The 13,387-nt window shown below is 41.4% G+C and overlaps 1 protein-coding gene across 1 annotated transcript in view; it reads left to right on the top strand.

The window, feature by feature from the left end:
- LOC124795225 (protein fem-1 homolog B) overlaps positions 1-13,387 on the top strand; it is a 67,323-nt gene that overhangs the window by 29,655 nt on the left and 24,281 nt on the right. The window contains exon 7 of the mRNA XM_047259147.1: positions 9,852-10,069. Within this exon, the coding sequence (XP_047115103.1) occupies positions 9,852-10,069 (218 nt within the window). The remainder of the gene's footprint in view (positions 1-9,851; positions 10,070-13,387) is intronic.

Raw genomic sequence — 13,387 nt, 5'->3', positions numbered from 1 at the left:
CCCTTGAGCATTTGAGATAGGACGTCAAAAATTTAAAAAAAAAAATAGATTTTTCAAAAATATGTTCATTTTGTAGCACATATCTTTCTGAAGAATCTGATGCATAAAACATATGTGTCCGAGGAATTGTAAGACATGTTATTTGATCTTAAGTGTGCCAAAGTGCAGTGCCACACCTCTTCACACAGCATTCTTCTATCGCACGTCACTGTATTTCGGTCTGTGGAATTGAATAAAAAAAAAAAGAAGAGGGGCAGGATGTGAGGCCAGCTGTCTGGATCAGGAGAGGCACCACAGGACATGTTAATTTCCACTGTCCTGACTCTAGTTTGATGACATCCATTACAAAATGTACACGTTTCAATTCCACAAGGTGAAATACAGTGACGTGCATTAGAGGAATGCTGTGTAAAGAGGCGTGGCACTGCACTGTCATAAGTTTCCTCGAACACATATGTTTTATTTATCAAACTATTCAGAAAGATATGTGCTACAAAATGAACATATTTTTGAAAATTCGATTTTTTAAAAGTTTTGATGTCCTATCTCAAACACTCGAGGTGGGGCCCCGTTATCTAATGTTACCCCAGTTCGGAAATATTGTTGATCTGGGGCTGATGCGCAGAGCAGTCAGAGTTATAGTGGGGAAGTGGGTAGTCTCCACGTGACCCGTGTTTACATCTAGTGATTTTGCTGTGTCCTCTTCGTTTACTGCTCTCACGTCGAATGAAGACAAAACGGATTTCTGTGGCCAGGAGCTATCAAGTGAATTAAAATACATTCACTTAATTACAGAAGGCTAAATATGTTATTAGTTTCAGTTTTTATTTTATTTCCTCCTTTCTGACAGTCAAGCATTAATCGCCTTGCAGAACAATGAAATTATTTTTGTGGGTTTCCTAAAGAACTTTAGCTTTTATTAATCTTTTTCGCTGAGGCAATCAATGTATTTGAAATGAAGTGTTTAATGCCACACTATTAGCTAGTTTCAAATGTTCGCTGCATTTCAGGTGCACATTTCATCTTCTAGCACGTATGGAATTATGCCATTATAAAGAACGAAACATGGGATAATACAGTACTGGTACTCCAAAAACATTTACATCCCAGAAACCACTCTGAAAAGCTTGATATCAGGTCAAGGCCCACTTCATTGGGAATCTGGACATACGAATGTGCACTTTAAATATGCACCTTAAATGTGCACATTTTAGTATTGTTCACGAAATTCCGATGCTCTTGGAGTATCCTGTGATGTCTTGTTTCTTTTATGACATAATGTAAGATCTTTTAATGTTTTACACGTACGAACAGTCCGGGCTTCCTATGTCATTGTAGCTGTGCAAGCGCGGTGGTGCCTGTTATCTGGCGCTCTCTGGCAACTGCTGAAACGAACCTATTTCTAACAGGTTGCAGTAAAATGTTGCAAATGGTGGTTTGAAAAGTGTTACTTTCAAAGTAAATTTCCTTTTATGCGAGTTGGACTATGTGCGAGAATGCATGATGAATTTCTTGAATCTCAGAGCATTTGACTCTCATTTAAAAATCAACTTTTTGATGATGAGCCATTTAGAAGAATTTCGAGCCCAGAAGATCAGACATTTACGTCATTAAAAATTTTTACTGGCAACTCTGAATGATATTTCGTGAAGTGTAACACGCGCAAAAAGATAAACATTGTATGTGAATGCTTACCTTCTCTTGCAGCTTATTAACCTTAGAGACCAGTATTATATGTGAAAGCTTTGCTTTCTTTACTCAACACTGTGTATATTAATTAAAACAATTAATTTTTTCTGTTTGTGTGTTCGCACTACTTAACAGTGATGTTGCTATTGGCTGACTGTATCTCTGCTCTGAATATCCACTGTCATCGGCTGGTGAGATCACTTGACATGAGGTATGACTGGCTTACAGAAGCGCATTGCAATCTCGATTTCAGTAGTTCGGAAAGCAACATGCGATGTTTGGTGGAATTCGAATTTATACTTTCGTAATACAACAATCTGCAATGTACTTGTTGCTGCACATCAAAGATTTTCCAAAAGTGTTTTTTTAAAGTCCCGGGAGATTCTACGCCCTTGTATTAAACCAAAGGATTGATAAGTTTTACAGTCCTGAGGGAAAATATATTGTCACTTAACAAGGAAAAAGAGTGTTTTCACCTGAGAGAAAGTGTGTTTTTTAACCGGGAAATCTGGGAAAAATTTGGGATTGTTTTTTCCTTGTCCGCGTATACATTCTGCCACAGAATAATAGACATTGGAGAACAGAACATCACACTGGTATTTTTTCACTGTGGAGTATGTTACTGCAAAGAAAGACAGTATTTGATGCCAGTACACCACCAAACATCAACCATTGCAACAGTTTTTATTCGTGCCAGTCAACTGCAGATGTTTAGTCAGCCTGTGGGACAAAACTCACACTGTACTCTGGGTGGGGTCACTTGCCAGCACACGATAGCTGTTCCTCGTCACCATACAGAGGTACCAGCCACTTGTCTAACTGCTGAATCTATCAGATGAAGTCACCACAGATAGAAATTCTCCATTCATGACAGTTACCAAGATGTCAAGAAATCCCATTGAACTCATCAACAGCAGCCAACCTATCCAGACATTGGTTGATGAGCTTACTTTTTTGTAATATTGAATGCTTATTGTTGCCAGATAAAGAAGACTGTGTTCCGAGATATGAAAGCTGTTGCCCTGAAAGTTGCAAATGGGAAATACATCCAGCTGAGAGGAACACATATTGTGAAACCAATGTCCAATGACAGAACAAAGCCTTTCGAATATGTCATTTTAACAGGCGGTAATCATGATTTTATTCTCAGTTAGTGCTTCTTGCCTGCGTCACAAGCAATCGTAGACAGCAGAAGATCAACACTCCAGATTTATAAAGCTATTTCAACATGCACACTTAAGAGATTGCTTGGGGCAGTTGTTTGTCATCAATTGTTTCTTTATCACCACACCGCCATCAATGACATGAGTTCCAGTCATCAATTGAGAAGCTCAGTTAAACTGTGAAGCTTTTGTTGATTTCAAAAAGCAATTCAGATTCACAAAAGAAATCATCAGTGATGATTGGATCATCAAGGAAAACTTTGGATCATTAATTTGTGTACAAGCAGTCACAACTCACTCCTAAAAGTATGTGCGTAGTGGCAGCAGAAACAGTCCTGGAAGGACATCTTGATGCCACTGACAAAGAATTGTGCTCCTCTACCACTGCAAACAACGCATGGGAGGAAGCAGCTATCAAACTACCATTAGGATTTGGCCTGATTGAGGAAGATCACCACTGAGAGTTCACCACTGAGTGCCAAATTTTGGTTGTCTTTGAATCTGGAGTGGAGAGAAAACAGACAAAGTGATCCACTGTAAAATATAGTAACAATACTGAGACTCGCCCACTATTTAGGCAGCGCTCACTTAGGACGTCATCTGCTGGACGACTAATGATCCTGAAAGAAATGGAGAAGATTCTTCAAGATGACATTATTGAACATTCAGAGAGTCCTTGGTCCTCTATTGTGGACCTTGTGAAGGAGGACGATGGCATGTGGTGTGTCTGCATTGACTGCTGACAACTGAATAAAATCATGAAAAAGATGCATACATATTGCCAAGCATTGATAACATGCTAGACTGCTTAAAAGAATTTCTGAACTATGAACAAGCAGACAGGCTACTGGTAATTCGAGGTTGATGAGGCTGATGGCCAAAGAGGCTGCCTTCAAAACAGCTGATGGCCTCGACAAGTTCAAAGCTACATAATGTGGACTCTGTAATGCTCCAGCCACCTTCAGATGTTGATGGCCAGTCAGCTTTGACACCTTAAATGGATGATGTGTGTTTGCTATGTGGATGACACCATTTTTTTCTAAGAAATTGAACATCTAAATTGCCTGACAAACATGTCGAACTGTCTTCAGACTGCAGACCTCTGCCTAATATGAAAAGTGCCTCTTCCCCACCAAGGAAATAACTATCTTGGAGTACCTAGTGGAATGCCAGTGGATCACATTCTGATCCAGAGAAAGTGAGAGTACTCACAGATTATGACTCCCTGGCACATTTGTGATATGAGAAGTTTTCTTGGAATGTGCTCATACTACTGGCAGTTTGTAAATGTTGGCATATCCCTTGCAAAAACTACTGCAGGGAGATGCCAAATTTTCCAGGAAACAGGTGCAAGAAAGATCTTTCTTGTCCTTAAGCAGGCACTAACATCTCCTCCAGTCGTAGCACTGTATGGCGACAATGCAGGGACAGAACTTCACATTGACGCTAATGGTAATGGGTGAAGTGCAGTTCTAGTGCACTTCAGAAAGGTGCTGAAAATCTGATAGATTCCATTTCCAGAGTACTCTCCAAGCCCGAGATGAACTACTCTACAACTGAGGAAAAGTACCTTGCAATTGTTTGGGTCATCAATTTGTTTGAGCTCCACTTATTTAACAAACCATTCACTTTTGTGATGGACCACCATTCTCTGTGCTTGCTGACTAGCATGAAGGATCCATTGGGTCGAGTGGCAAGCTGCAATGAGGCTTCAGGGGTATGACATCCCAGTGCTATACAAAAGTGGGAGCAAACACAAGGACAAGGACTGCTTTGTGAGGAATCCTTTGGCGGAACACAGCACTGTGGGTGAAATCTCAGTCATTGCTGCACTAAATCACATTGCTGCTGAACAGAAGGAATATCCAGCACTGATGAAAACCATAGAGACCTTGAAGATGGAGCAACCAGCCAAAAGAGAATTCAGATTAATAAATGGGACAGTGTATGAGAACTATGATCCAATGTAGCAAAAATGGTTGCTCATCGTCCCAGTTCATCTGTGGCAAGCTATCCTGAAGTGTTTCCATGATGCTCCTGCATCTAGTCACCTGGGATTTCTGAACGCTCTAGACAGTCTCAGATGCAGTTGTCACTGGCCAGGTGTCTAGTGACCCCATTAGACACTACGTGAGCGTCGACAGGAGGGGCTTCCTCAGATGCTGATCGTATTGACCAGAAAGTGAGGCTCTGCCAGTGCTGCCATACAGAGGATTGATTATTAACAAGATGTAGATCGAGCTCCGGAGAGAACTTCTGAAACAGTGGGTCGCTGTTTCTCCAGGGGAGGGTGCAATGCCGTGAGGCGTGGTTCATGCAGTGTGGCATAGTGGTTAAAGTTGCTGACTAGTGTGCTGCAGGTCGCCAGTACAAACCCTACCACCAGCAATTATTTATTATTTATCAATTCTGGAAGCTTCTCAAAATTCCTTGTGTTTATAATTTGTATATATTCTGGAATATTCAGAGGTTGTGTAAATAGAAACACTCTTTTCCCAGGAGATCAGTTCTGTTCTCACTGTACATTGGTGCTTGTAATAAATGTGCTTTTAGTTCCAAGTGTGTACTTCATTGATGACCTTGCTTTTGGACTTGGACCTGATTGCGGTTATTACTTGACAATATTATGTCCAGTGTTAGGTGCTGTGTTATGGAGTGCCTTAGGGAAATAGTACCCAGGGCTGAAAGAAATGCATTGTATAGTAGGTATATCTGCTGGAGGACCTCATCAGAGATGTTTGGGAAACTCTGCCTGCAGCTATTGAGGGTGCAGGATCCAGTCATCTTCAAGTTGTGGCCCATTTCGACATCAGTGTTGTCTCAGTTCTGAGGCCATCCTCAGTTCGTATGTGCAGGTGGCAGCAGTGGTGAAGACATCTGCCCTTGGACCCAGTATGCTAACAGAGCTTACACTTTTGCAGTACCATGCCCTGAGGTGATTGTGGTCGTATGATTTGCGGCTGAATGGAGGGTCTCAACCAGAGGCTCTGACGATTCCATGATGGTCTTGGCTGAAAATTTCTGGACCTGTGTTGTGGGGTGGAAGGTTGTAGGATTCTCCTAGATAGGTCTGGGGGCACATCACACAGAGAAAGCAACTGATCAGGCAGTAGAGTAAATGTGGGGTGCACGTGGCTTTTTGTGCTAGGTTTTAGTTTGAGGTCCTATGATGAACGATTGTGAGTCAGTGCCCAGAGAACAAAATCAGATAATGTACAAAGTAGATATGATTTGAATGGAAATATTTTAACAGCAAATTGCCTGAGAATTTGTAACAAAGTCATTTGAATTCATACCCCTCCAGGAAAGATCACATCTGTTCTTAGAACTGAAAGCTGAATGAAACCTGAAGCAGAAAGCTCGAATATTTAACAAGACATGGAGCTTACATCAAAAGGCGATTAGACATCACAGTGAGTGCTCATTGCAATGAACAAAAACATTATGTTTATTGAGGTCGAAATTGGGTGTGACTGCAAAGTTATCTGGAAGGCGAGTAAGTGACATAATTGAATTCAGATTGTCTTTCAGGTGTGTTTTGAGAGTTTTGGAATCAGTCAATAAAGTCTACAAGTAGTAGCATGGAATTACCCCGATTGTGCCAGTTTTACTTGGAATCTAATTCAACCTGTTGAGTATATACTGGGACATATATGGATTTGTTACAGATAGTATGGGCACACAGTCTTTTGAAGTAGTTCTGATTACTTACTCTGAAAACTGCTTTGAGCAGCTAATGTGATAACATACCCATAGTGTAAATATTTTAGGCCTTGTAGGTACAAACAGGTCTGACCTTATCAGCATAGACTGTATCGTAACTACAATGGTTACTGAAAGTTAATACATCCATTAAGAATGCTAGAAGAGTTTTTATGCTGGAAAGAGAAGATAAGCTGTTGTTACCACCCTAATTTTACGATGAATAGACATCGTTTAATTCAAATATGAGTAATGTAGAGGAATTATGGGCAAAGTTTAAACTGATTGATTATCACATTCTGCAGAAGCTAGTGCTAAGGACGGAAAATTCATTTCAGTAAAGATCTCCAGAAATATCAACAATCAGAAATTAGCAGAAATTAATGTTCCTACAAAAAGATTAATACACAGAGCATACAACTTCCACTGTCACATGCTAATAGAATATCTTGCGAAGAACCTGAGAAAATTCTGGTCCTACATAAAATCACTTAGTGGGCTCAAGGTTTCTTTTCAGTTGCTCATTGGGCAGTCTGGTGTGACAGTAAGAGACAGTGAAAGGAAAGTTGAAACTTTAAATTTCATGCTTTATAAACCATTCATGCAGGAGGATCATGTGGAGATGCCATCATTTTACCATGCCCTGGGCTCACATATTGAGGAAGTAGAAAAAGGCATTGCTGATTTTGAAAGGCAACAGAAAGAGTTGAAAACGAGTAAGTCATCAGGTCTGTGTGGAATCCTAATTCTGTTTTATAGAAGCCGTCTCCCACACTGGCCCCATACTTAGCTTGCATTCTCACAAATCTCTTACCCAGATCAGTCCCAAGCGACTGGATAAAAGTGCAGGTGACTCCTGTGTATAGGAAGAATAAAGGAACAGACCTGCAAAATTACAGACCAGTATCCTTACAAGGGAACCTCCCCATCGCACCCCCCTCAGATTTAGTTATAAGTTGGCACAGTGGATTGGCCTTGATAAACTGAACACAGATCAATTGAGAAAACAGGAAGAAGTTGTGTGGAACTGTGAAAAAATAAGCAAAATATACAAACTGAGTAGTCCATGGGCCACATAAGCAACATCATGGACGGAGTGTGTTTAGAAGCGCCGTGGTAGCGTGAGCAGCTGCTGAACGAGAGATCCTTGGTTCAAGTCTTCCCTCAACTGAAAATATTACTTTCTTTATTTTTGCATAGTTACTATCTGTCCGTTCGTTCATTGACATCTCTGTTCAGTGTAATAAGTTTAGTGTCTGTGTTTTGCGACCGCACTGCAAAACCGTGCGATTAGTAGACGAAAGGACGTGCCTCTCCAATGGGAACAGAAAACATTTGATCGTAAGGTCATAGGTCAACCGATTCCTCCACAGGAAAACGCATCTGATATATTCTATAAGACACTGGTGACGGTATGTGCGTTGTCGACCCACCTAACTTGTACACTTGGCGAATGGGTAAAAAGATTCTTCTACCTTGCCCGATTTAGGTTTTCTTGTGAATGTGATAATCACTCCCAAAAAAGTGATGAAAACATAAGAGTTTGTCACATAAACTGAAAATAAAAAATTAAAATTTACACTTGATGGAAGATTTGAACCTAGGACCTTTCGCTCCGCAGCTGCTCACGTTACCACGAGACCACTGCGCTCCTGCGTTCCTGTCGTCCTTATTGTTACTTATCTTCCCTTGAACTACTCAGTTTGTATATTTTGCTTATTTTTTCACAGTTCTACACAACTTTTTCCTGTTTTCTCAATTGATCTGTGTTCAGTTTTTCAAGGCCTATGCACTGTGCCAACTTATAACTAAATCTGAGGGGGGTGCGATGGGGAGGTTCCCTTGTTAGTGTCGGTTTACTGGAGAATTTTTGAGCACATTGATATAGAAAGCATCACTCATGAAAAACTCAGCTTGCTCTTTTCCCACATGATATCCTGAAAACAATGGCTGATTGACCATGGGCAGATTCTACATTCTTTGATTTCTGGAAAGCGTTTGATGCGTTGCCATACTGTAGACTGTTAACATAGGTTCGAGCTTATGGAACAGGTTCCCAGATATGTGACTGACTCGGAGACTTCTTAAGCAATAGAACCCAGGATGTTGCCGTAGATGGCAACTGTTCATTAGAGACAAGGGTATTGTCAGGTGTACCCCAGGGAGGATGTGACAAGGCCACTCTTGTTCTCCTTGATAAAAAACGATTAGACAGATTAGGTGAGGAGCAATCTGCAACTGTTTGCTGATGACACTGTAGTGTATGGAAAAGTGTTGTTGTTGAGGGACTATAGGAGCTATAGTATCACTTGGATATAATTTCTGCTTTGTGTCCTGAAGTATGGAAAAATGTAAGTGCCAAAAACAATCCTGTAATGTTCAATATGGTTTTGGTGGTGTGCTTTTTGACAGTCACAGTGATTGAATATCTAGGCATAACTTCCAAAATTATGTGAAGTGAAATGAGCACATGAGATCAGTAATAAGGAGGAGCAAGTAGTCAAACTGGGTTTATTGGGAGAATTCCAGAAGCACAACTGTAAAGTAGACAGTATACAGAACATATGTATGACTCGTTCTTGAGCATTGCTTGAGTGTTTGGGATCTCCATCAAGTCGGATTAAAGGAATACATCAAAGCAATTCAGAGATATATTACTTGATATGTTACTAGTAGGTACATGTGAGTACCTGATAGGTACATGCTAGTACTATAGAAATGCTTCATGGACCAGATGGTAATTCCTGGATGGAAGATGATGTTTTCACAAAACACTGTTGAGAAAGTGTAGAGAACTGGTATTTGTGACAAACTGCAGAGTGATCCTACTGCTACCCATGAACATCTTGCATGAGGACTGTGAAGACAAGATAAGAGAAATCACAGCTTATACAGAAGCATACAAACAGTCGTTTTTTTTTTTTTTTTTTCGCTCCATTTTCAAATGAAACTGGATTGTGAATGATTAGCAGTGGTGCAAGGTACTCTCTGCCAGGAATGGTAAATGTAGCTGTAGGTGTATAATATTTTATCTTGGTTTCAGTTATGCAATTAAAAGTGTTCTCCTGTCACGCAACTGTGTGTAAGATTGGATAACTGTTTTTCAGAGAAACTGGATAGAGTGAGATGCAGTGGTATTATTTGTTATATTGTTATGTATAGCTTTGTTTCAGTAAATATTTAGTGATTTGTTTCCACCTTGCTTATTTCCATATTCCTTTCACATCTTGATTGCTTCCGAACTATCAGCATAAATTACTTTGTGAAATTCTCTAAAATATATATTTCTTTTTGCAGGAAGAATTTGAAAGCAACATTACAACTGTTTTGTATATACTGGTCATCATAACAAAATTAATGAAAACATGTACAAAAAAAGAAGAGTTTCGAGTAAACAGTTTAGTTTATAGACTGAATAAGTTGAATGTAGCAACAAGAGAAGGAAAAACTTTACTACATTTATGTGTTGATGCGGAAACACCCGTTGATGATTTCCATACCAATGATGTATGCAAGTAAGTATTTTTATTGGAAAGAAATATCCTTCATTTCTTAAGATATGTTACTTTATCTAATTTTTGGTCAATAATTTGAGAAATGGAAATAGTGATGGTAAGGACAAAAATAGTAGCAGCAGCAGCAGTGGCATTGGCAGTAATAATAGTAACAATAATAGTGTTTGCTATTGTTCAGGAGATTAGGGTGCTGCTCTGAAGTGATCTTCATACTCCACGTGTGAAATAATACTGACATCATACAGTCTGTCTTAAAGGTTTCCTTTTAGTTTAGAATGATGTCTCACAGTTAACCACAGATTAATAAGTGTGATAGTGTAACAATAGATGTAAGAGCGAGAAAACGTAGCTTATTTACTGAAGCTATACTACTATTTTGGCGCCTACAATTTGAGTGAGCAGTATGCTGTTGAGCTTAATGAGTTTCAGTAAATAATAAGAGGAGTCAGGTATGAAATTTCAATTGGTCTTGTGTAAACTGAAGCTAAAGATGTCAGTGACTGTCCACCAGGTTTCGTGATGCAACTTATGTATCATGTTTGTTGCTGTGCCATTCTTATAAAGATTGCTATAGTATAAAATCTGACAGGATGTATACTCATTTTGTGTTGTGGAGTTACACCTTCAACCTGCCCTCAACATCATTCCCCAGGTTCCTTCCCAAGAACACCAACCTTTCAGCAAAAGACAAGACTGCCATGCACAACTTGAAAACAGATCCAGACCTCATCATCCTCCCTGCAGACAGAGGCTCCAACCACTGTTGTGATGAGTCACAGTGCCACCTGACAAAAGAGCTCTGCCAACTGTCTTGACTCCTCCACCAACAAGCTCTGCCAGAGTGGTCCCATCCCAGAAGTCCGACATAACCTCAAATACCTACAGAAATACATAGGCCCTTTCCAGAACCTGTCCCTGAGTCCATCACCCTCCTCACCCCGACACAACCTTGCACACCCACCTTCTACATGTTCCTCCCCAAAATCCACAAACTCAACAATCTTGGACATCCCATTGTTTCTGGATTTTGTGCTCCCATTGAAAGAGTTTACATTCTTGTTGACCAACACCCCCAACAAATTGTTAGAAACCTGCCCTCCCACATCAAATATACGAACTACTTCCTTCACTGGCTTTCCACTATCCCCATCCTTTTACCTCATAGATCCCTACCCACCACTGTTGATGCCATCTCCCAGTACATGAACAGCCCGTAAGCCCATGGCGTTGCTGCTCTCAAACAGTTTCTCTCCCAACATCCTTCAGAGTCCAAACTCACCATCATATTCCTTTTATACATCCCAACTACTGAGCTACAACTACTTTACCTTTGGATGGAAGATTATCAAAGAAATCTGCAGCACTGCCATGGTCAGCCGCATGGCACTCTCCTGTGGCAACCTCTTTGTGTGCCATCTTCCTAATTTTCCAAAACTCCCAATCTCTAGTCTGGTTCAGGTTCATCATCTGGGCTCAAGTTGAAGACTCCATTTCCACATTCCTTCTCAACCACAGTGCCTTTCTCCAATCTGCTTCATGTGGTCCTCTTCTATCCACTGCATCAGCTTCCTGGACACCCCTCCACCTCTCTGATGGCTCCATCCACAACTCTATCCACACTAAACCCACTAACCACCACAGTACCTGCATTTCAAAAGCTGCCATCCCTTCCACACCAAAATGTCTCCCTCATACTTCGTAGCCACCCATGGATGACGTATCTGCAGTGACAACTCCCTTGCCCAGTATGCTGAAGCCCTCACAAAGGTCGTCACATACAGGAAATACGCCCCATACCCAGTACACAGACTTCGTATGTTGTATCCTCAAACAGCCTCAATCCTCCCACCACCCCCAAGAACCAGCTACAAAGGAGTGCCCTCCTCGTCATTCAGTATCACCGTGGACTAGAACAACCAAACCATATCCTTCACCAGAGCTTTGATTATTTCTCATCCTGCCGTGAAATGAGGGACACCCTACTGAATATTCTTCCCACCACGCCTAAAGTAGTGTTTCATCACCCACTCAAGCTACAAAACAAACTAGTCCATCCCTACACCACTCCCCCTCACAACCCTTGTCAAAGGTATCCTCTCCCTGTAGCAGACCAAGGTGCAAGATCAACCCAATCCACCCATCCAGCACCTCTTATTTTTCTCACAGGATTATCCTATCCCATGAGAGGCCGTCAACTCTGCTGCAAACACTGTACAGCCTTTTATGTTGGTATGACTACCAACCAGCTGCCACCCAGGATGAATGCCAGTGCCAAACTGTTCAAGAACAAAGTTGGCCACCCAGTGGCACAATGTGCAGCTGAGCACAACATGCTCAGTTGGCTGTTCCACAACCAGAGCCATTTGGATCCTTCCTGCCACCACCAGCTTCTCTGAATTCTGCAGATTGGTGTTGTCCTTACAACAAAAACTCCGCACTCATAATTGTCCTGGCCTCAGTCTCGGGTAATCCACTGCCCTCGCACATTCCATGCCCCTCCTAGTTCATGTCCCCATGGCACCTTTGGTGTGAGTTGCTTCCTGCCGGATGCAACAATCATGCCAACCCATATGGCTGCACCCCTCTGAGTCACTAGCCAGCAACGGCTAGTCTCTCCACCTGCCTCCTGCCTCCTCCATCTCCCTCTACCCACCCCATCTGACACTGCCCCCACCACAACCAGTCCACTTACCATAAAATAGAATTGACAGAGTCAGTCTAGACAGCACCATGTAGTTGGGGGGGGGGGGGGGGGGGGGGGGCAAAGGTGGGATTGTATAGTTTACTCTGACCCGTCAAAGGGTAACTCCAAAAACTAGCAAGTTTCCTTTCTTTTGTGTGTGCCTTCTGGCATCTCAGTGCTTCTGCTTTTCGGTGAGTGTTGCAGACTGTAATGTATACAGTGGGAATCAGAAACAAAGAGCTCTTACTATGTGGCAATGAGATGTGAATTGTTAACAGACCACCCCAGGGGGGCAAATACCACACCCCAACCAGCCCAGATGTCTGGAACTGTGCCTTGTATGTCCTCAATGTCTCTTGGGCAAAGTTGTTTCTAATTTTTTGTGCATGATGGGCAAATAAAACTGGTCCGGAAACTATTTTATTCACTTTAAGATAGGGGTCTCTACTTACATCATCTAACATGGGTGCAAATTATGTAAGTCTGGTTGTTTACCTTAAAGTCCCTAAAATACTTTCTGGGCCAGATTTATTTTGCTCTCCCTGTATAGAAGTACTTCCAATCGGATGAAAGTACATCTGCAAGTAATAACTGCCATCTAGCAAATAGGCTGGAAGAGCTTAGGTGGATATATG

The sequence above is a fragment of the Schistocerca piceifrons genome, chromosome 4 (assembly GCF_021461385.2).
Source record: "Schistocerca piceifrons isolate TAMUIC-IGC-003096 chromosome 4, iqSchPice1.1, whole genome shotgun sequence".
Lineage (NCBI taxonomy): Eukaryota > Metazoa > Arthropoda > Insecta > Orthoptera > Acrididae > Schistocerca > Schistocerca piceifrons.
Note: the sequence above shows the minus strand (reverse complement) of the source record. Positions and strands in the feature narration are given on the sequence as shown.